Source organism: Aythya fuligula, chromosome 1 (assembly GCF_009819795.1).
Source record: "Aythya fuligula isolate bAytFul2 chromosome 1, bAytFul2.pri, whole genome shotgun sequence".
Lineage (NCBI taxonomy): Eukaryota > Metazoa > Chordata > Aves > Anseriformes > Anatidae > Aythya > Aythya fuligula.
This window is the reverse complement of record NC_045559.1, coordinates 45751980-45777254: the sequence shown is the minus strand read 5'-3', so window position 1 is coordinate 45777254 and position 25275 is coordinate 45751980. Positions and strand designations below refer to the sequence as shown.

The 25275-nt window shown below is 37.1% G+C and overlaps 1 protein-coding gene across 1 annotated transcript in view; it reads right to left on the bottom strand.

Annotated features, from left to right (window-relative positions):
* The window catches only part of ANKS1B (ankyrin repeat and sterile alpha motif domain containing 1B), a 433323-nt gene that overhangs the window by 155827 nt on the left and 252221 nt on the right, over positions 1 to 25275 (bottom strand). Inside the window, exons 16-17 of the mRNA XM_032196110.1 lie at positions 17578 to 17676; positions 4336 to 4488 (exon numbers count right to left, since the gene is read on the bottom strand). Coding sequence (XP_032052001.1) covers positions 4336 to 4488; positions 17578 to 17676 — 252 coding nt within the window. The remainder of the gene's footprint in view (positions 1 to 4335; positions 4489 to 17577; positions 17677 to 25275) is intronic.

Below are 25275 nucleotides of genomic sequence, written 5' to 3'. Positions count from 1 at the left end.
CCCAGAGGGGGAGGGTTACGTAAGTAATCCAGAATAACAGACAAGAATAATATGATTAGTCATGTAGAAGAGCATTTATACTTTAAAGCAAGGTACATATTTTAGATGGGTTATGGGATTTCAGAACATAGTGGACTTCTTTTAGCAGATTAGACATTTTTCAGAAATGTTACACATAGCTACAGCATTGAATAGATGGCATCCGAATCTGAGGATAGAATTTGACCTTTCTACTGAGCCAAGGAATCTGGGAGATAAAAACAGAAGTGTTGGAAAAGCCAGTTCTGGGAAAAGGCATATCCTGAATACTTAAAATCGAAGGACAAGGCAATTGTGCTTCAACGGGCACAAACTGAAGCACAGGAAGTTCCATCGGAATGTGAGAGGACACTTTACTGTGAAGGTGACAGAGCACTGGAACAGGTTGCCCAGAGAGATTGTGAATTTTCCTTCTCTGGAGATATTCAAAACCCACATGGATGCCATCCTGCAAAATGTGCTCTAGGTGATCCTGCTTGGCAGGGAGGTTGGACTAGATGATATTCAGAAGTCCCTTCTAACCTTGACCATTCTCTGATTCTGTTTAATTCCACCAATGCATTATAAGAAGCATACACCTGAGAAATTAGGCAATGAATTTGGGAAAATTCTGGATCTAAATGAGAAATTAATTAGTGAAACAGAATCTAAACTCCAAAGTCTGGCTTGTTGAAAAAGGACTGGAAAGGCTGATGAAAGATAACACAAATTAATTACTTTTTAAATGACTTTTCTGATACAATTGCTTTAAGTAATTGCTGCTTGATTGTGCTTGCAATAACAAACATTATACGTATGTATACATAAAAGTCCAAAAGAGACTAGCACATAAATTAGAGCTGACATGAACTTGATGCAGAAAGCTGCATATTAAATTTGTTTCTGCCAGTAAGGTAGATGGAAGACCAGATAAACTGAAGGAAGATGGCCTTTACCACTGGTGTCTTGGAATTCTTTTCTCATGTGCTTGGCATTTTCCTCTCACTTTTTCCAAATGTGCTTGACTAGATGCTAACTTCCAAGGATAGTAAACAGTGTCAGAAATAAAAGTAAAAGATGTTATTTTTAGGAATATTTAAAGCTCTGATCATCCCAGTTTCCTAAGGGAGTAAGGACTTACATACAAAGGTTAACTTTAATGTACTAAAGCTAATCTTCTTAGCATCTCTACATGTCAATAGGGAGAGACAAATTCCTCTAGGAAGCAATCCAGATAATTAGCCATAATTTAAACACTTTGAATCATCCTCTGCATGATCCTATCTCTTGCCACCTGTTATAGTTTATCCAAGGAATTTATGGAAGCTAGCTTCATTCAGCTGCAAGGAGACTTTCAGAATATGCTCTCTGCTTTTTTATTTTTTTCTTCCCCCAAAATTGACTGTTTGCTTTAATAACTTAATTTAATCGATTTATGCATTGAAATAGAAATAGAACACCTTGGTCAGCATCACACATGGAAGTTCAGAGACATGCCATCAGTAAAACTCACAATGGCATATTAGATGCCATTATGATAAAGAATGACCTTGTTATTACCATAGGAAAAAAATCTAAGACCTCATGAAATTCATCCACCAGCATATGAGTTGATGATGACAAAAAGTGTAGAAAGAATATAGTAAAGAATTTTCATTTTTTAGAATGGAAACAAGGGCTTGTGCAAAAGCAAATGTTGTCTCCTTGTCCATACCCTTTCAGCTATGCTACTTTACTTAATAAAATATATCTACCCTCAAATCTGTTTCTACCACTCCATAAGCCATGGATGGTTTCCCAATAGCATAATGGAAAGAAGTAGCGACTAAGAAATAGGAAGCAAGAATGGCTTTTCTGTCAAATTTAGTGGCTGCAACTGTTTAACTGATGGCTAAAATGAAAACTTTATCATATCTGTAACCCTTTTATTATGTTTCTATTGAGTACTTGGAGTAGATACAATGAAACTTCTTGCTCAATCTACAACTGAAGCACTAAGAAACACCAAACCACAGGTACTTTGAACTCTTCTCAGAATGTTGGGTTGGGATTTTCTGTTATTTTCCAAGTGCGTGGATTCTGAACTACTAAATACAGAAGTCATAATTCCACTGTTAGTGTCTTTGATGCTTATGGATTCCTTCATGAAAAACTTTCTGTAACAAGGTCTTGTTTGCCCTGGTCTGAATGAGGAGGTGGAGCCTTTGAAATGGATTTCAGACAGCAGGACTACAGGTCAGAGATAAGCATCTTGTTCTGTCAGACTTCACAGCACCTCAGACCAATTTTTTATCCTTTTCTGAAAGATTCCACTTCATCCAATCAGCAAAATAACAATAAATACTTCCCTGAGCTACAGATTTTGTTAGGAAACAATTATTTCTTTATGATTAGATACTAATGGTTGGTGGGAAAAATCAGAAAAAAAAAAAAAGAAAGAAAAAAAAAGAAAAAAAAAAAAAAAAAGGAAATATATATTGACTAGACTAAAAAGAAAATTCTGAGAATGTGGAAATGATTTACTTACTATGCTCTTGAACAACATAATACAATATTATATCAGGTGGGAAAAATATATACTGTTTGGGTATCTATAACTATACAAATATTTTAGCAACTGTTTAACAGCTGCTCCTGGCAAACCATAGCAAAAAGGAATGTTTTCCCAAAAAGCACAGGCCTTAAATGAGAACGTGTTGTTAAGCCTTGAAATTAGAGGGGTATGTACTGGTTTGGTTTATATTAATTTTACAGAAGTGTATTCCTGTTAACTTCAGTGCAGGTACTTCCCATTTCATCAGTTTAAGTTTGGAATTAAACCACAAGCCTTTAATGAGGATTTAATGATCCACTTGGGGGAGCTAAAGGGTAATTTGTTTCTGAATTGATAATGGCAAAATGGTTGGGATGCAAAATTAAGTTACAAAAGGTAATGTGAGCAGAGACTTCCACTTTTTTCAACTTGGTGCTGGTTTTTCACTTATGTAAGGTTGTAGAGCAAAGGATCCCCATTTATTAATAAAATTTCAGCCATTTACAGAAAAAAGAATTACAGTTATAAATAGCTTAACAGCAGACACCCATAAAATCAATCATATCCTAACTTCCTTTATACACCTACGACATACATTGACTGAACACGTAAGGTTGACTTTGATCCTTACTCTTAATTCTACATTTTCATGCTAGCTAAAATTAACTGCAGTGTGATAGTAAGAAAAGAAATGTAACAAGTAATAGCTTTGTCTTTCAGTCAATATGAAATAGCTCTTTTAAACACTGGTCTCAGGATATACATGTTTGTGCCTTGTACACCAGCTACTTTGCTGGAACATGGCTTTGCACCATCTTTATATTTTCCAGTTCTCTAGCTTGAAGGGAAGTGGGAACTGTTCCCCACTTTAAAGCTATATCAGCTGCTCTATCTTATGCTTGATTGCTTATGGCTACTGGTAGCGCTTTCACTGTTCTGGGAACTAGGCACTAATTAGAGGCAGAGATGCAGGAATCTTCCTTCCTTTACGGAAAGGAAGAGCACAGCTTTTTGTCTGTAAAGAGCTGGTAAAATACAACACTGAACTTTTGTCCTTATAGGGACTGCCTTAAAGATCAGATAAGATGATGATATAGTTGATTTCAAAAGTCACAGCAGATCCAAAGCTATAATTATCTTTTACAAAACCAAACAACTCAGTTTCAGATACAAAACTTGAAGGAATATTCCAATGGTAGAGTTGTACTGTCAATGTCTTCACTGTAACAGTAGAAAATTCATCTTATTCCAAATTAATATGCAGTACAGCTCATATGAAAGTTTATATTTGTCCATATTTGTGCCTCTAATTTAATTCATTCATGTAAATAAAGTTTCAAGCAAAAGTGATTAAAAAATATTTTGTTCCCCCCAGCATAATTTGGGTATATTTAAGGTTTCTTTCTTTTAAGTTTAACTTAGTCAGAGCATGTGGAAAAAGCAAACTTTAAGTATCTTTACAAGAAGTACTGTTGTTAAGCATTTTATAAGTGAAGTCTTACGCTTTGTAGCTATAAGCTATAAAAACATATTTTTAAATGTCATTCAATATCTTGAAGTCAGACACAATCATACTGATTGAATATCATGCTAAACACAATAGAAAAGCAAATGGAAGCAAAGGGTATGGTGAGCCTAGGTATAGCCATAAAAGCTGTAACCATTAACAGTACTTGATGATGATATTTGTAATGAAATTTGCTTTTGTGCTTTCACTTTGCTATGTAAGGACATGTGTTGTAATGTATTTTGGAGGAACTACTGCTACAAATTGACCAACTTACGTTAATTAATTCAATCTCCCAGATTTTTTTCACAAGGTCCATCGATGTATAGCCATTAATTAGAAAGGATTTGGTATAGTCACCCAATTCAATGGAATCCAGCCATTCAGCTACAGAGGTGGGGTTGTAGCCATCATGACCAATCTGCTTCATCTGAAAAAAAAAAAAAAAAGAATAAAAAGAATGAGCAAGAATTAGTGCTAATATTCATTAAACACAATTCAGGACAGTGGTTTGTATTATTTTTTTTTTCTGGGTTTTTATTCTCTGACCAATCTAATGTCTAATGATTGTCATAACATGAAAAAACTATTTTGTGAGTAAAAGTACTTATAAAACTTAGTTTTCAATGGATTTTCTTCTCACAGGTGTTTGTTTTTAAACCAAAATGTATCAAGACTGTAGCATGAGTTCAGTTTTTACAAGACATCATAGAATCCATAAGCAAGGGAGGGCAAAAGAAAGAGATAGAGACATTATTAATATCCTGACTGCACAAAAATGTCAGATTTGCACCTAAGATTTCATAGCAGGGGAAGAAATTAGACTGAGGATTGGATATTTTGCTATCAAATTCCAAATGAAACATATTTCTTTGGTTATATTACTCCTAATTTATCTTTTCTACTAGGTTATCTGATATTTCATAGTGGTTGAAGCCACAGCATATTTTTCCACCCCCAGGGGAAGTTTAAAATAGTCTCTTTCCTCTACCTGGTTACATTTTTCATTGAGCTCTTGGGAATTTAATATAGTTTAGATTGCTCTGCTTCTGTAAAGTTGATTGAGATTGGACAATCGAAACAAGTATTATTGGAATAGAACTGACAGAATGACATAGACAGAAAAGCACCATGTACATTTATATACCAACACAGACACAGAAAGCATAATCACATAAATCTTGTTTTCATAAAAAAATAAGAAATACCACTGGCATGTTATTTTTCTGAATTTTGTTAAGTTACTAAGAAGTAAAGAACTCAATTTCTCTTTCACAATCACCTCTCAGTGGCACTAGTGAAGATTTTCAAGCTAACCCTTAAAGAAAAAAATGTATAAATCTATTACCTGTGCAGATAGTTATGATGTACTGCTCTTATGAATTTTAAAGCAATTGGCGACAGTGGCACAAAGAAATAGAAAAATTTATGGAATAGCTTCAGTTTTCAACAGGATTATATGCATATCACCTTTGTACTGAAGTGTAACTATTTCTAAAACATTGAATTGGTAAACTTATATGAAGATTCAGAAGTTTAGAAGGCCTTGTATTTTGTACAGCATCTCCAGAATATGCAAGAGTTGCATGGTGAAAGCCAGTCTCCCATTTTTGCCTGTCTGCTTATATACATTCTTACTTTCTGAGAAACAAGGGAAGTGTGACAGAAACATAATGCTTTGAGCTTAAGTTTGAAGTGAGTGACAAAGTAATTTAAAAATGAGAGAATTCTTATCTAAATATCTTGCCTGAACCCATTTATTTCTCACAGTTTATTTGAAATACAATTTGAATTCAAAGCAGGGAAAAAAAATTAATGTCTATATTTGAAAGCCAGAGTAGTGTTTGTGTATCTGTATTTTCAAATGCAGAAAGCCAGCACATCATGAATATGATCATGGTTTCTTACAGTAGCAGAGAGAAGGGATGCAGACACACTGCATCATGGATATAACAGTTTACTCTTTGGTCTTTTGCTGCATATGTTGGGTATAAAATATTACTGGAAATACTTAAATGATGCAGTGAAATTATTATCTTATATCATAAAAGAGGGAGTAGAGAATCCCCATAAATAGCTATGGAAATTACGGCCTTTTATGTCACTTCTGAAGCAAAGGATTTGTATTAGGAACTGAGAGTTTACAGGCAGGAATTAAGTTATGACTGCATGACAGTGAATACAATTTTGTTGCTGATCTACACATTATGAAAACTAGTTATCCTGATTTAGAATGAAAGTTCTAGATGTCAAAAGCATGGCAAACTCTTCTTTCATTGTCATTCAGATTTCTTTCTTTTTTTTTTTTTTTATTAAAAGTAGTCTGTCCAGCAGACTGAAAAAACATGAAGAACCCTGATAGTTCTGCCTCCTGTGATGCTTAGTTCAAGAGTTGATTTGAAATAAGTTATGTTTAAAAAACTGATTCTTGAAAAGAAAGGACTCAATAAACAGAAGAAAAATCTAATACAGAAACAATATGAAGAAGATGTATTGGGTTCACAGGGTAGCCATGGCTTTTGAAATGTATAAAGTATTTTTGTTTCCTTTCTCTAACAAAGAAAAGTGAAGCACCTTCATAACAATTTTTAGAGTATTCAGACAGGTAACATTAAGCAAATGTGTTCTTTTTAGTACTATTTGACCTTTATGTTTAATAAATGTTGATATTAACAAGATTTTTCTTTTGACCTGATTTTGATATGATTTTTTCTTTTTGACCAAACTGGATGAGAAATCTAGAGAAATCTCATCCAGTTTGGTCCATGATACTGGTAACCCATCAGTTTCTATGAATGACAAACACAGCACGGGAAACTTCTGAACTTAGTTTCCAGTGAACATCTCCATCAGATGGGCTGTTAAAACAGATATCAATACAACTGTGGTGTGTTGCAAAGGGATGCAGGCAAGAAAATACAGGACAATCCAATAATCAAAACACTGAGAACAACTGAAATGTATGTGAAAATTTCACATTTCTGAATTTGGTGCCAATAGACAAAATTGTTAGGAAGTCACTCAGCAACCTATATGAGCACGCACTAGAGTATTTTGGGGAACCAGCAGGTTCTGGAAACATTTTCCCTTTCCCTACCCCAAAGCCTTGAGTACAGGAGGTTCTGTCTAGATGTCAAGAAGCACTTTCTTACTGTGCAAGTGAAGGAGCACTGGCATAGGTTGGCCAGGAAGCTTTGGTAGTCTCCCTCCTTGGAGATCTTCAAAAGCTGTTGGGACATGATCCTGGGCAGCCTGCTCTGGGTGGCCCTGCTTGAGCTGGGGGTTTTAGCAGATAACCTCCAGAGGGCCCTGCCAACCTCAGCTATTCTGCAATGCTGTGTTTCTGTGATTTGGCTGCCTGTCCCGCCTGCCCAAGTGCTCTCCTCAGCTTCCAGCTCCCTTGCTCTGGTAGGGAGCCCCCTCCTGTTGCTCCCCAACACCGATGACAGAAAATCTCTTTTCTAAACAGATTTTCTAAAATGTGTCTAATACATGAAAACTAATAAACTTTCACTATCAGTCCCCTTGTATGTAAGGTTTTGTTACGTCTGTTAATAACACCAACTAGCTTATTAAGTGTCATTCATAGCTGGCTGTATTTTTTTTCCTTTCAAGTATTTATTGACAGATTAGTTATCTAGACATAATAGTATCATTAACAGTATCTGCTTTTCATATAAAAGATTATAGAGTTTTTAAATAAAAGCAAAAACACTTTGAAATGTATCTGCCTAGAAATGCTGCCCCTTTACTTTATTAGAGATTCAGTTTGGTTGCATCTTATCCATGTTCTCATTAACAGGTTATGGCTCTTGGACTGCATATCTATATATTTTTCTGTATTACACTGTGATTTTAGCCTCCTCTCACAGATCATTTGCACCTTATAGACTACCTTGCTGATGCCGTTTGCTGTTTGGTTATTTTGTGTTTGTTTGTTTTTGTAAAGAAAAGGCCTCCTGTCTACTGACCATATTTGCACATGTAAGACTTCAATCATTTCACACCAGCTACAACAGATGCACCAGTGGTGTCAAACATTAAATTGGCTATGTGCACACTTTTTGACTCATCATAGTATAAAATCTCTGAGCTTCAAGTCATGTCTGTTGTAAATACAGCCTTTCAAGGATTAACTGCTCATAAATTGAGGCAGTATTGTTCTTCCACAGACAGTGCTCCCAATTTGTTAGGATATCTATAAAGAGCAATACTGGTGTTAGCTGTTCAACTGCAGATAATTCTAGCATGACAAATATGGAAAACACTAAGGAGGAGGCCCATAGGATTTAGAAGTGATAGAGAAAAAGAAATGTTTAGGAAAATATAATATAAGCTAAGTATGGAGGAAGATACAAAACACGGGAGGTTTCTCTCCTTGGTTCTACTGAACTATCATGAGTATTGCTTGCTTTGAAATGAATAGAAGACAGAAGCCAGAAAAAGCTGTTTCCCAAAATAAAATAGTAACATCAAATAGCATCCTAGTGGGCTGAGAAATCCTTTACAAGGGACTGCATGCACATCAATCTTTTTGGAAGTGCATCCCTACTATAACTATATGGTATTTTACATCTAGATAGAAAGTACTTTAGTTGACTTTTTGTCTCTGAAATGTAGCCAAATAAACATGAATGGAGCTTCAAAGTAAGCACATATGCACCAGAAGCATCTAGGTGAATTCAGTAACATGGCCAATTACCAGTTTTATGTGATCATCTCAGACAGCTGGGAAACTAATGGTATTTTCTCCACAGGAAATATCAGTATCTGGTGGATCTCATCACTGTATTAAAATCAAGCTTTGTATCTCCTTTGCAAGGAGAAAGAGAAGACTTGACTTTCACAGCTTTTTAAATGACAGCAATGATTACAGTGAAATTACACACCTGTGTTGGTTTGCAAGGAACTTTTTTTTAAAGAAAATGTGTGTTTTCTTTTTTAAAGAAACGTGTGTTTTCTTTAAAAATCACAGAATCATCTAGGTTGAAACAGACCTCCAAGATCACCTAGTCCAACCTCTGAGCTAACACTAACAAGTTCTCCACTAAACCATATCACTAAGCTCTACATCTAAACATCTTTTAAAGACCTCCAGGGATGGTGACTCAACCACTTCCCTGGGCAGCCCATTCCAATGCATAACAACCCTTTCAGTAAAGAAGTTCTTCCCAATATCCAACCCAATCCCCCATGGGCAACTTTAGCTCATTTCCCCTCATCCTATCACTGGGTACATGGGAGAACAGACCAATCCCTGCCTCGCTACAGCCTTCTTTAAGGTACCTATGGAGAGTGATAAGGTTGCCCCTCAGCCTCCTTTTCTCCAGACTGAACAACCCTAACTCCCTCAGCCGCTCCTCGTAGGACTTGTTCTCCAGACCCCTCACCAGTTTCATAGCCCTTCTCTGGACACGGTCCAGGGCCTCGATGTCCTTCCTGTAGTAAGGGACCCAAAGCTGAACACAGTACTCAAGGTGTGGCCTCACCAGAGCCGAGTACAGGGGGACAATCACTTCCCTAGACCTGCTGGCCACACTGCTTCTTATACAAGCCAGGATGCTGTTGGTCTTCCTGGCCACCTGAGCATACTGCTGGCTCATATTCAGATGACTGTCAACCAATACTCCCAGGTTCTTCTCTGCCAGGCAGCTTTCCAACCACTCATCTCCCAGCCTGTAGCTCTGCTTGGGGTTGTTGTGCCCCAGGTGCATGACCTGGCACTTGGCCTTGTTGAACCTCATGCAGCTGGCCTCAGCCCATCGGTCCAGCCTATCCAGATCCTCCTGCAGAGCCTTCCTACCCTTGAGCAGATCAACACATGCACCTAACTTGGTGTCATCTGCAAACTTACTGAGGGTGCACTCAATCCCCTCATCCAGATCATTGATAAAGGTATTAAAGAGAACTAGCCCTAGTACTGACCCCTGGGGGCACCACTAGTGACTGGCTTTCAACTGGGTTTAACTCCATTAACCACGACTTTTTGGGCCCAGCTGCTACCTAGGCAGTTTTTATCCCAACAAAGTGTATGCCAGTCCAAGTCATGGGCAGCCAGTTTCTTGAGGAGAATGCTGTGCGAAACGGTGTCAAAAGCCTTGCTGAAGTCAAGGTAGACCACATCCATTGTGTCACTTTGTCATAGAAGGAGATCATGTTCATCAAGCAGGACCTGCCTTTCATAAACCCATTCTGACTGGTCCTGATCACCTGGTTGCCCTGCGAGTGCCGCATGATGACATTCAAGATAACCGGCTCCATGAGCTTCCCCAGCACCGAGGGCAGACAGACAGGCCTGTACTTTCCAAGGTCCACCCTCCGGCACTTCTTGTAGATGGGCTTCACATTTACTAGCCGCCAGTCAACTGGGACCTCTCCTGATAGTCAGTACTGATGATAAATGATGGAAAACAGCTTGGTCAGCTCTTCCTCCAGTTCTCTCAGTACCCACGGGTATGCTGGCCTATCAGAAATGCTGGTCTATCTAAGATATTTAATCAGCTCTCTCAAAAATATGTACAAAATAATCAGCTTCCAATCTGATTCATTTTGGATTGTGGGTGGTTGTGGTGGAGTTATTTTTTCCTGTCTTTGTGTGTTGTCTGTTGTAAAGTATGTACATGTATGTTCAAAAAGTAATTGCGTATACTCATATTTTTTGGAAGAAGAGATCATTCCTTCTCTAGAGGTGGTAAAATAAAAGGCTGAGGGGAGACACTTTTGAAGACCACAGTGCCTAGCTGGCACAGGAACACCACAAGAAGCTAGCACCTGCAGTGCTTGAGCAGGACTTGAACCTGCAGTCAGGGACAGAGAGACAGCTGTCAAGGAGGGCCAGCTGAACTTCCTTTGGACCTGAGGACACTTTTCATTTACTGATGCTGAGAAAGTGACTAAGTGAAAACTAGGACCTGTCTGTAAAGGCACAGCGGGTAAGGAAGAGCTGTTATTTTTTTTTTTGTTTTCTATTCTGCCTACCTTGTCACTTACTAAAAACACTTACTAAAAAAGTTAACTATTCAGGCTGTGTTTTAATAATGTTTGACTTTTCTTTCTGCTAAACAAAATCCTTCCATCTTTTTGTGGAGCTTACTATCAAAAGACAGTATAGTTATATTCAATTCACAGTACTGCCTAATTAAGGATCCCACACTAATGGTAAATCCAGACTACCATGAACTCAGTTCAGCATTTCCTACCACCATTGTGACAGACATCTTTTCTGTGACTTTTTGCAGTTTGAATCTGTCTTCAGAATAAAAAGAAAAATAGATACACACTTTTTTTTTTTTTTTTTTCAGTAGTTGGATTCATATCTGTGAGAAACAAAGTTGTGTTTTTGCCATAGAAGGTGTTTTTGCAGTGGAAAATTCCACTAACCTTGCATCTTCAAAAGTGATTGGGCAGTATAGCAGTGAGGAGTATGCTAAGCAGATAAGGAGATGGTCACACTGTCCCAAAATAAGGAGGACAGCTAAGAAAAACAGGATGAGCGGTACGAAATCAGTAAGAACAAAAATCACAGGCCCTCTAACCCTTCTAGGCCCTCCTTCCTTCTAGGAAAAAAAAAAAAAAAAAAAAAGGAAAAGGAGAAATTGACAGTTGGTCAAATTAAATTGTACCTATATGGTACAGAAGTGCATCGAGTAGGTTGTGAACCTGTAGTACTCAGCCAGTGAGGAAACAGGAGAAATGAGGTGTTGGGTAATAGCGAATTATGATAAACTTAGTTAAGTTAGTTAGCTAAGTTTATTATCAAAGTTAATTATGATAAACTCTTACTGTATGCTCCTGCTTGCAGGATGCCCACCATTGCAATCGCGAATAAAATAGCTTCACAGAAAATCCGGTCTGAAGAAAATTATTGAGATTTTTCTCACACATCCAGAAGACTAAAAAGACCTTCTAGTTCTTCATCAGACACCATGGGTCTGGGTCAAGGGAAGATGTCTCATTCAGTATTACTGTGGATGCTTTATGCAACAGTTCAGGGCATTTCTATATGGTATGATGTAATCTTAAAAAGACCTGAATCTGGAATTTGTGAACTAAGTGGAACGCATGGCCTTTGATCTCATGAGTTTCTATGATTATCACTTCTGAGAACAGTCCTGTGGGTATTTGTTAGTAATTCTGTGCTCAGTGCTAGAGATTTACAGGCACACTTTCAAAAACTGGCTATTTTAGCATAGACTTACACCTCCAAAGTTAAACATTCATCCTTTGCTGGAACCTCAGTAGTTTTGCCTGGTTTACTTTTGATGATGTGCTATCAACTGCACCTATAGTTCTTTCCATCCCTCTCAGAGGCTATACTAGCAATGATTTCTTTGGCCCAAGAGTATTATGGTTTGGTGCCATGATATGATTTAAAAGTAATCTGATCATTGCCTCTACTTCGCGTTGGTTTGGTTTGCTGAATAATCTGGGTACATATTATACAGCTTTGTTTTTGTAGGAAAGCAAATCAGGAGATCAACACTAGACATGCATCAAATACATTTCAACCTCTATTTTTTTCTCTGCTTTTTACTAATGTTATTATTCTTGATGGTTGAAAAACCCATCAAGCTCTTCAGCTTCACAGGAGATTCCATGACGGTGCTAACTAGAGGCCCAAGGGAATGATGTTCTTCATCAACAACCTGTAAGAAAGTTGAAAACTTCCTGATGGCAATCTAAGCTGGTGTCAGTATCAGAAGGCTGCCGACTTCATGGCTGTTGTGAGGAGTCCAGAGGTATCTAACTATGCTCTGTATAGTGACCAGTGGGCCAGCTGCAGAAGAAAGAGAATAGGAAAAGAATAGCACTCCCCCTCAAATAGAATTTTAGCTTGCCTCAGTGTAGACAGCAGGCAATATGGAGTCAACCACAATTAAGAAAGTATAAAAAAGCACAAATAGGAATAAGGCTTGCTGTATGGGGAATGGTTGCACTACCAGTGACATGCTACTGTAATCTACACAAAACAGATAAGTGACAGTGTATCCCATATAGAGTGGCTCACTGACAGAAAGAAGGAAAATGTAAAACATTTGTGGGACTGCTTTAATCAGACAAATTTGAAGCACACGCATGGAGAGACCATGAGGTAAACACACTGAGCTATAGCATAGATGTTTCTAACTGCTTTGTTTTACTGGTACATTCCTTTGTGTTTCAAAGTTGCAACACTCATGTATTATGTGGTTATAACTCTTCTTCTCTGTCCTTATAGTTAAGGTCTTATAAACAGTGTAATGAGCAGGCGAGTGACCTCCTTCCAGGCCTGGCAAGTAATTCCGAAAGGCATTAGAAGGAGGAATAAGCAGGGTACAAAGCACTTCCCTTGAACGCTGCTTTTCATCTTCAATTCCAGCAGGCCAGAAGCAAGAAGTCACCGCCAGAAAGGGTCATAAATATTAAGAGCTTGACTTTGCAGCATCTTCTAGTTTGGTCACTATCTTTAGGAATGGAAGTTGCAGTGATCTACCTGTTAGCTGTGCTGAATGGGAGATAATTAAATACCATGATTCAAAATAGCTTTCTAAGCTCTGTAATGTCTAAACCAAGATATAACCAGATATATAGCAATAGCAAACATATGATGTGGTCCCTGTCTGCTACATACACAGCATAGTTAATGTGCACAGGCACAGTAGTTCTGTTTTCCTAAATGCCAGATTTACTGTGCTTGCAAAAATGGGTGTTACATATGAGTAATAGATCTAGCACTTTTTGGAAGCACAGCTTTACTGCTCATGTAACACTACTTGCAGAGAGCATGTGCTCAATACCCCACTCATGTCCTACTTCTTGTCTGGTTCTGCAAAGCACCCAGGAAGCAGGCTTACTGCCGGCATGCCACTGCTACAAGATTCCCAGACATGCTCTGTGCCTGAGACCTCTCCATGCAGGAAGAAACAAGCTGCATACTGTAAGAATAGCTCTGAAGCCAGGAGAAAGATGCTTTCAACTATCATCTTTCTTCCATTTGTCAAATGAGAGAATGTGTTCCCATTATGGGCTAGGAGAAGGAGCTATACACTGAGCAACCCACATGAAAACAATCCCTTTTATTATCTAGGTCCTCAGATAAGCTAGGATAATTATTTTCAAAAACACTGCAGCCTCTTAGGAACCCATTGAGAAGTCAATTGCACACAGGCTTTGGATGCCAAAATAACTTGAAAATGATACACTGTGACTGCTATTATTTTCTTAGTCAATTAAGCGTATCTTGAAAACAAGTTCTCCCTCAGTATTATATATATATTTTTCTGAACTCCTTGTACTATACTTTTAGGCATTGTCCCTAGAACTCTATACAGCTGAATGTCCTTTTAATAAAACATATAAAATCCCTCTCAAATATTATTGATTTCATTCTGTTCAAACAAAAAATGCTAAATGTGGTATCAAACTCTGCTAAGAGATTTGCTCTAAAACTGGTGTCATGTATAAAGTATTTCCATTTTAAGAATTAACTTTACAAATTATATTTCTACTGGAGTGTCTTAACCTTATCTAATAATAATAAGCTATAAAGTGCTCTAGTTAATATTAATGTGAAACTTGAATAACTTAAATTACATTAATGTAAGGTGGGATTGGGCTATATCTCTAATCCAACAAAAATAAAGGGTATAATGAAAAGCAGAGATCTCATTGAAATATTTCTATTCTCCCTACAAACATACTAGCTTACTCTCATGAAATGCTCTCCTCAAATACAAAATAATTAAGGAAAGATTATATTTTGAAAAAAAAAAAAAAAGGTCAAACATGCCTTTTTATACTGGTTAAACACAACGTAATAAAATGCAACAATTAATTCATCAGGTATTTGCTTTTTTCCTATTTAAAACTACTTCAAGCTCTGGCAAGTGGTTCCTAAACACATTTGTGGTGTTTGAAATACAGAAATCTCATCACTCTTTAGGAAACCAGCATTTAGGATGATCAAAGTCAGTTAGTCTTGCCAAAATCTAAATGCCTGTTGCATTTTCAGGCTGCAGAGATGAAGGCTGATGAGAATAACAAAAGAAGCTTTAAAAAGGAATATTTTAAAACATTGACAATAGATTAGTTTCTTGATTTTTTAGCCTCTAAGTTTATTCTATACTGCCTTAGTATATGACCCTAAGGAAGTGTCATTCTGTAGATATTTTTTAAAGCATTTAACTTCTACCTCGACTTCTGAGTTAAGAAGTATGACAAGACAGGAAGGATTAATAGTAAAACTAACAACAGCAGCAGCAGCAGCCATATTGCTAACTACTAAAATGCAAGGAGTCATCAAGTTTTAAATTAAACAAGGAGTAGAGAAGAGGTACCTTTTCAAACAAACCAACTAAAAGAATATTTAATGAGATTCAAATTAGTAAGAATCCAATTATGATTTGAAATCATAAAGTATTTAGAAGGTACAGACTATTTTGAATGGATGATGACAGAGCTGAACTTATCAACAAATGGATATGCAGAAACCTTTTAATGTTTTCCTGCAGGATGTGAAAGCTTTTTAGATTTTCAGCAAACTGCTGTAAATACTTCAAGGATGAGTTACATGAGATAAAATTTACCAGAATCCCAATTTGTGGGCCCCATAACTACTCCAACAGCTGTTCAAACGAATTGGGTTTTGAATATGAAATTAAGTATTTTTTCTATGTAAGCTCTCTTGTGTTGGTGAATCATTTGAGTGAAGAAATGTGATGCACAGCTTTTGGCTGCCTTTACTTTAATATGATATTTTTGCATCAAAGACACATTAGAAACTTGGTCTTTGAGGACTGTTTTCTCAACAAGGAAGCTGCTAAAGACTACCTCACTGAAGCCCATGCTTTAAGCCTTTCTTTGTTACTTAATTATCTTTGGTTCAGAAGATGTTAATTGTTGCATAAACAGCTTGTTCTCACCTGGTTTTAAGAGAGCTTCTAGATCTTGATTCTATAATAATTTCTCATATTAAGCATATTTTATGAAAATACCTTAGATGGAGTCATACGACAAAATCTGGCTCTCAGCATTAGTATATTCTCCAAAAGCAGACATTATTAACAATGTTTTCATAAACACCAGTTACCAAATCTAGATAGCACTAAAATTATGATATATTAAAAATCTATTCATTAATTTTGAACAATTTAAGCAAGAATACAAACATTCTGGCTTCCCTAAGAAATGTCAAAACCAAAAATATTTCATCAGCTAAGAGCAGGGATTAAAATCACATAAAATGTTTTGAATGATAGCGTTGTTCAAAAATGTATAAATTTATAGTTAAACCATAAATATCTGTTGTAATTCTTCAAGTACTACTTTTATATACCCTAATACTGTACCATTTATCTCATTTGTCTAAAAACGCTATGTGGAACATTGCTGTCTTTAATCATCTTCAGTGTATCAGTGCACAAGCTCATTCTGTAGTATATACAGATTGTCTAGCACATCCAGAAACAGATACAGTTCATAATTTTACATTTTTTCCATACAAAATAAATCCTTGTTCTCTTTTACCAGTCATCATAAGAACTTATCTAATAAACTATGCTGCATCAAAAAGCCTCTTCTGGCAAAGTCATCCGCATGCTCCAGACTGAAATGTCCTTTAACAACTATTTTTGCTCTGAAGTGTTATCAAACTGCAAACAGACTAATCTCTATTTACCTTGATTATTCCACACATGCTGCTACCAAGCTCTAGAGCACTTCATGCACTTTACTTAAGACATTATTCCTGCCCCAGTATCTTGCACCGAGTGAGTATTTGTATCACTTGCGGCAGCCTGGGCTTTAGTAGTGTCTACTGCTGCTCATTCATTCTCCTCACACAGCTTCCCAAAATCAGTATGTCCCTCATTTACCTATTCAGGTTTCTGTATGTAGAAACATTAGCAGAAGCCTGCACTGATATATTCTGGTGTGTAAAATATAAGAACTACACCTTTATACTGCTGATTTTAGAATCTATAGTTTAAATCAGTTAGCACTAAAAATGACTGGAAAAATGACTGCAAGTTACTATTTCCACAGCTGAGAAGAAAAATACACAGGAGCAAATCAATGTGGAGCCTGCAGGAAATCTCCAAATCATACATGAAAGACAGGTATTAGGAAAAGCATTTTTCATCCAAAGTTTTGAAGAATGTTTATATTATTCCTGTTTCAAAAGGCAAAGTATTTTTAGGTCATCTGCTATATAAAGACAAACACCTGGTATTCATTGACAGCCTTATTTACACATATGTAATGACAGTCTATAAACAGATTGAAAAGACAAAAATCATTACAATAAATTCCAAACAGCTATCACTTCAAATTACAGATGTTAGTCTCTTCTGCTTCATTTGTCAACTACATCAACACAAGGTAGGTCCAGTGTGACATTACTTTATGCCACTTTTGCACATGCAACAAATGGCTACAAAAACAGTAGGGAATTATGTTTATCTCCATTCAAAAAAAAGTGTTTTAAATGATGTGAAAGCTGTAGGTGTTAATTCCCTTGCTTGGATAATAACAGAAACTATACCTTTGGGAGAAGCTGGATTGCTTGGAGTATTCTCTGTCTGTGTCCAGAGTTAAGTATTCCTATTTCCAACAGATCCTGGTCTTCCATTACGTTGCTTCCCTAAAGAAGTGAGGGGAAAAAAAGGTAGAATTAAGATGAAAAAATAGAAGATTCCTTCAATAGCTTAAAACAAGCCCTTTTGTCATGTTTAAAAGAGAACACTTTGCATAACTTATGACATTTGACAAGATTAATAAATTACTTGTGACTGCACTCACTGTCATATTGACAAAATGTGGAGGAAGGTACTTGAACTTATGGACAATTGCTATACTGCCGGCAACCTGTAAGTGGAGAAACTGTAGGGTCCGCTCAAGCAAAATACCAGCTGTGAACAGCCTTTTAATTGGCTGGACCTTGGCTGAACCAAGGACATGACTATAGGTAAGTGCATTCAAAGTCTTCATTTTTTTTCATCCGACTCCCATCTCACCCAGTAATGTCTTATGTTCACTTTAATCTAGTCTGGAAAATACTTAACACATAGGAAGAACAGTAGAGTGGATGAGGATAGAATTCTTTAGTTACTTGCTAGTAAAATGCTGAAGAAACCAAAGACGGGGAGTGGTATCAACAAACCCCATATGGCTCCCATCCCCTTGAATTTAACTGTACCAGTGCAGTCCTAACTTTACCTGTTACTGCTCTTATCTCCCTGCTTGTGGGCAGGTCAAAGAATTCCTAACATGCAAACAGCAGGAAAAGACCATCTGTTCAAACAAGACACAAAATAGGAGTCCATAAAAATCGAGAAAAAAATCCTCTAGAATTCAAGCTTCTATTCTTAAGATCTGTTAGCAGTAGAAGATGACCTAGATCTACACATGTAATAGGGAAATATGACTCCTAAAAGATGATCCTGGAATTCATCCAAACAGTGAGCAGTACAGGCTGAAGGTAAAGGAGTCTGATTCCGCCTAGGTGGAAAGTTTAGCATTTGAAGGATAAGGTACTTGGTTATTTGGCGGTGACTGCTGGGAATCAGCTGAGACACTAAAGTAGCTCAAAAAAGTGAATTGCAGCCAGGGACCAAATCAGGATGGTTCAAAGTAGGCTGGAAAACCTACATTCCGTTTTTAGACTACCTCATTTCAGACCACACACACACAATTTAAAAAAAAAGTCCATTTTCTATTACATTTGTGATCAAAACCCATAAAAATAGCCCAGTTGACCTCTCCAAACTTGTACCCCTGATGGAGTCTCATGAAGCTAACTTGCTATAAGTGAGAATTTTTATTTGCACTCATTTAAAATCACCATGAAATAGGCTTTATGTGAGCAAAGCCATGAAAAACTTCATCTCCACCCTTCCATTTAGCTTGCTGCTTCTGACTCAGTAGAGCTCTTAAGCAGCAGCAAAATCAAAAGCTGAGAGGCGCATAACAGGACATACTTAAATACTTCGCTGAATCAGGGCTTAATAATGGACATGAATTATTTCTGAATATCAAATCTCCTGTCCCAGAGCAACATGGCTTTCTTTCAAAAAGCACCGTGGAATAAGCAATACTTCACCCTGTTCAGCTGTTAAATCTTCACTCTTTTCAGATCGACTGATTAGTTTACAGATGTACTCTTGAGAACTCTCAAGTGCTACTCTGCAGAATATCCTGCAAAATCTAGGGGAGGTCTTTTTAAGGCAATCATGGAAACATTACAAAGCTATTACATTTAAAATTATATTTCACAGTACGGGGTATGATTTAAGACTACAAGTCTGCAAATCATATCCTAAAAGAATTTGTGTGCAGCATCAGAACTGGCGCAGGCAGAGCCCGGTTCTGAAGTGAGAAGCTGTGCAATCATGTCGTTATAAGTACATCATGTGGTATAAGAGTGCATGCAGCACAGGCTGTGCAAACAGCGACAGTGATGAGGTGGGGTTAATATCCCATTTATCTGCCTTGTAAACACATACAAAATGTCACTTCTCCTTTCTTGCTCTTTATGTTAATTAACCTATAGGGGGCTGTAAATTTAGGGGAAGAAATGGGGGAAAAAATGCATTTTGGGTTATTGCTGCTAGAAATAGCTAGCATAAAAGGCTTTAGGCAAACTGAGCCAACACATGATCCATTCCAAAAAAAAAAAAAAAAAAAAGACTACATATTTTCATTCATATTAATAAATGCAGCTATTTGTTTCAGCTATGGCTTTCAGTTTGTTGACTGTTTTTCAGATTTCACCCTTCATCATTGCAAGATGTTTATACACAATCAGGGTGTACTCGTCACTGAGCTACTATACACTGGTTATTGGTGTCAGCAACCTTGGCAGTTTAAAGTATTCTAAGTTTAAAACCCAGGTCAACAAATACTTAGGCACAAGATGCTGACTGTTTGTGCCAAGTTGATGCATGGCAGAGACAGCATTATTTTATTAATTCTTTACTACTGTTTGTTTGTTTTTCTTTATGTATTAGCTCAGATATATATATATATACATATTTTGCAGCTGGTGCTTTTTTTTTCTTTTTATTTTAAAGTATGTCAAGGTTACAAAATCAAATATTTAAAACTCAGAAAAGCCTGGAATTAATGTTGCCTCCTTGTCCCCACTCTGAGAAAGTAAGAACCCAGTCCGTTAATGTCTGCAAGCTTCAGAGCTTTTCCTGTGCATTTTCATCAGTGCCAATGGTAGCAGCCACTCATCTCTCCTGTAAAACAGACCTCCTTGTCTCCTGCCAAGGAGCTATGCCAGCTCTTCATCTCTCCACATGAGCAAACTGGGGAACTTGAGATAATAATTCTCTATTGCTTTAAATAATAATTCTCTATAGAGGAGTAAGCTGATAGTAGAAAGCTGCTGTCTACTCTGCAGACATGCCTTCGAAGAGAAAGAAACAGTGCCCTGTATTTCTATCTCCCTGGTGTCTGCTCCCATTCACCCCTTAATCGTGGTCCCTGATACTCTTTTTACCTAATTCCTCTTCTTGCTGTCCTCCAGCCTCCTTCCATAGCCTACATCAAGAGTGAGGAAAGCTTTCCTTTTTTTTTTTTCTTTTTTTTTTTTCTGCAGCAGATCAGAGACAAGAGAAGAATTTGTCTCCCTTCTCTTAGCTTCTGTACACAAATTTATTATACGCTGGGCCAAACTTAACCTCAATTAACTTTATGGAGATGACATGGTAAATGTAATTAAAATGAATACGAATACAATAATGTCCTTTCACATTATTTCACCCTCAAAAATAGCTGAGCTATATTAGCTGAAACTTTCACCAAAAAGAGATTGTTCTAGTAGACACCTGTCTACTTCTCATTCTGTAGTAGACACCTACAGAATTTCAGTCCAAAGATTTAATTGTGATATGCTTATATAAAAGAGAAAACAGGTTCTTGTAACAGAAAATATGGGACAGCAATCTCTACTGGGGTTATTATGTTCTTATTATGTAATAAAAACATAAGAGGCTTTGTGATACTACAGCTTTCCCAAGTCTATCGGAAAACTTAGCTGGAAGGAAACCTTACTTCTCAGAATTAAAGCAGAAAGAATATATAACAATTGCTTATACTAGGGCAGATTCAGATCTCATGCATGTCAGTTTACACTGTCGAAATTTCTGTCTTGCAAATGCATAAGTGATAGCATAAGAGATTATCCTTCCTGGGCTTTGTGGTTCTTCACTTCTCTCAGAAATATCATCTTTTTCCCTATAAATACATAAAGAAAGCTGATCTCCTGAGTAAAAAGGCAATAGTTTCACAGAACAGTTGGGCTCAAGAATGAAGGGAAAATGACTCTGCATGTGGGAGACTGGAGGCATATGAAAAACAATATAATTGAGAAAACTCAGAAACTCTGCCAAAATCTGAGATAGTTCCTATAAATAAGTTAAGAACAAAAGACATGATGGTATAGTATAAGATAAAGATTTCACTGGCATTTATTTGGGGTGTTCCACACAAAACCAGCTCCAGCACCCTCCACCTGAAGTTCATACAGTCTTTCCAAAAAATGCTGAGTTAGACTTTTATACTAGATTCCAAATGCATCTAAGAATGTACATATGTATACAGAATCTTTATAAAACAATTTAATTTGGAATATGTCAGACTTGTAGCAACAGAAGTACTACATCTATTAAAAACAGCCTAAATTTAATACTTTAAATAGCTCAAAGAACCTCTAAAATCCAGTCAGTGCAAAAGATTCATAAACTTGTAGACTTCATTTACTATCAAAACAGGACAATTTTCAATATTGTATTTATATATTTTTTTTAAAGACCAATGCACATTCTACATCCTGTAGGAACAAAAACTCTTTAAGATTTGTCTCTAAAGATATTAAAATAAGTTGATTAGAAGAACATATTACAAAGGCAGGCATAAGTGCATGTTTCTCATTGCTACCCTTTTGTACCTATGTCTTTAATCTTCCTTCATATATTTTCTGTACTGGAAACCTACAAAAAAATCCAATGTCTGGTTCTGGCATCTAAATAAAGCAAAAATGGTAAAGAAACTTTAAAACAGATGCCAGATACATCACTAGACTTATCTGAAAACTCAGCCATTGAAGCTGGAAGTAAAGGGATATTGGGAATTTGCATTTTGGTATTATTCTTGCACTTCACCTTGACTAATAGATTGACAATTTGATAAAGGTTAGAAAGAAGTTCGTTAGATATTCATTGCACTCAAAGTTCTGGAAAAAAAACACAACACAAACAACCAAACCAAACCAAACCAAACCAAACCAAAACAAAAAAGAAAAACACCACACAACTCAATGAGGAGATAAATACCTATAGAATAATAAAATGGTTTGGGTTGGAAGAGCCTTTAAAGACCATTTAATTCCAGCCCTCCATGCCATGGGCATGGACAACTTCTACTAGACCAGGTTGCTCAAAGCCCCATACAACTTTATTCTCTTTAACGAATAGATGATGTCTATATAAACACGTCCTGTAAGAGCTTCCCACCTTCCGTTCCATTCCCCAATGTACTTTTAACAAAACAGTTTTCTTTCATGCTTTCCAGTTAACTCTTCTGTGTGTGTCCCCTGCATGGTAATCCCTCACAGCCTTTGGAGGCTGAAATAACATCCTGTCTTAAACACAAGGATACTACTTGTGTGTGATTGTACCAGCAATCCTTATATGTGAGGCTACCAAGCTGTGCCTCTGAGCCTCATGTCCAGTAGTGTACGCTGCTGAAATTCTAAAATCGTCTATGCATCCTTTTGTGTAAACTGAGTAAAAACTAGCTGGAAGAAAGAGAGAAAGAACAAATTAATTGTGCGTTTGAGGCTATTTTTTTTTCCTATATGAAAGAAAATATCCTTATGTAAGAAATGGAAGATTTGGAAGAGTTCTCTTTATAGACTGGCAGCACCAATTAGACCAGCTTTTCTATACTCATCTATGTCAGCTAGAAGAGGAAAAGCAGTGAATCTGGTACCTAAAGCTGTGTAAGAACTACTAATGAGATGGAATTGACTTGGTGTGCAGCCATTAGTGAAACCAAATTCAACTGCAGGTGCCAAGTGTCACTGGAGTTGATTTGCCCAACAACAGGATTGGTGTGGGTGAGGGAAGGATGAATCCTGTGCCAAGTGTAATGTTGACAGGGTAGCACTAATAGATGCCTCTCTGTTTTTCCTTGGGCAGAGATATACACTCTCCCTTTTCCTCTTGCAGCTACCCGTGTAGCAGCTGCACCTTCAACATATTATCAGTAGATACTCTGAAAAGCCAGTATCAGTAAGATGTAATACATAGCAATGGGTAAGATCATGGTGTCTGTGTGTCACAGACAAGGTTTAGTGTGCGAAGGACCTTGTCACTATTTCTTCCAATTTGTATTGCAACAAATCACTGGCTTCCTGAGAGTTGTCACTGCAGGAGCTCAACTGGGGATATTTGAGTTTGAACAGATCTTGCACTTGGGTTTGCAGGATTGCTGGAAATATGACTTGTCAGAGAGAGGAAAAAGGATACAAGGCTTATCTGGGGTGAGAGTACTCATGCTCCTGCCACGCAGGGAAAAGAGGTAGGAGCAGGACTGGGGCAGATGGTATTGTTCTTCCATTATACATGCGTGGAGATAGAAAACTGACACCAATAGCACCAAAGAGCTCCTTTCTTTCTCTTCCTTTCCACACCAACAGGAAAGGAAGAGGCAAAGGGAGTACCCATCTGACACCAATGAGAAAGAGTCCAGTTGTAAAGCAAAGCTTTGACAGTCTTCATTCCAAATCACTTTGCTTCTCACCCACCTAATGCTAATATTCTTTCAAACTGCACCCCCCAAAGGAGGTGACATTTAAACTGTCCTCTGGCTGGGAACGAATTAGGGACATCTCACAAGATGGTTGGGCAAGATGATAAGGACACATTAAATAACCAGAATTTTTCATTGTCTCAATCATATGCCACAAGGTTTATACATTTTCATCACAACATAGCTTTTCCACAAGGTAGAAGAGGTTATTCCTTGGAGGCTTGCAAGAAATGACCAGAGAAATGCAGTTTTCAATAACGCAAACTGCTTTTTATTAGTGCAAAAATTTCAGGCAATGTGTCACACATTTCTTTTCCAAATGAGAACTGGCAAACGATCAGAATTTAGCAAGCTTCAGTATGAGTGAAAGGTTGCCTCTCACCAGTACTGCCACTGTTAACATGAAAACAAGATCTGTAAGAATGATTATTGAGTGAAATGTTTAACTTGTACTTTAAGGTCAGAAAGATTTATCAGATTCCTGGAGATACTGCAGAAATTGTTATTTCACCTGCAAGCCTGACAAGACCATGTTAGAAAAATCTCTTGCAGAAGCCTGAAATTCTGCCTTGGGGAAAAAAAAAAAAAAAAAAAAAAAAAAAAAGATTGATTGTAAAATACATTAGGAAGAATGGACTGAGCACATTGCAAATCATTTTATAACATTCTTCTAACATTATATTGCCCTTAAACTACTGATACTGAAACTAATTCTCAATCCTCACCCTTCTCTATTATCAGTCTTTATATTTGTGACTTCCTTAGCAATTAAAAACCCCACAAAAATAAAGAGATTTGAAGATGGTTTTCCATGTGAATAACATTTCTTCAGAAAGTAATAATAAGCTACTATTGAAATGTTAATTAAAAAAAGGTCATTTTAGTCACAAACAAGAGCAATGGACAGCAATTCAAAGCAGTTAAGGCACGACTCCACCCAGGGAATTTGACCCCTAATCTGCAAACCTTGCAGGAAGATATAAGATGATGTAAGTGGGATTCATTTCAGAAGAAGCGGAGACCCAGCAGACCCTGAGTCCCACTCTACCTATGTTTTAAAGATCTCTCTGGTTCATATTCAGCTCTCCCTAAAATGAAGCTGAAGTAACCAGTACCATTGAAAGACCTCCAAATATTGATATTCAAAGGAACATATAGTCACAGCCCCTTCACACAACAGTAATAGTTAATTAAAGTATAGTGATAATTAAACAATACTGATAGCTGGGACAAGGATTCTTGTAGGAAGAATTTCTGCTATTTTTATCCCCTCTTCCTTGTAGCACTGATTCATTACAGCCAACACAATTGTCACATGCAAATTAGCTGCACAGATAAGGTGGCAATTGAAAAAATTACTTCTGATGTTGCACTTGGCCCACTTAATTATGAACGCTGTTGACCCAACTCTGTCTGCCTATTT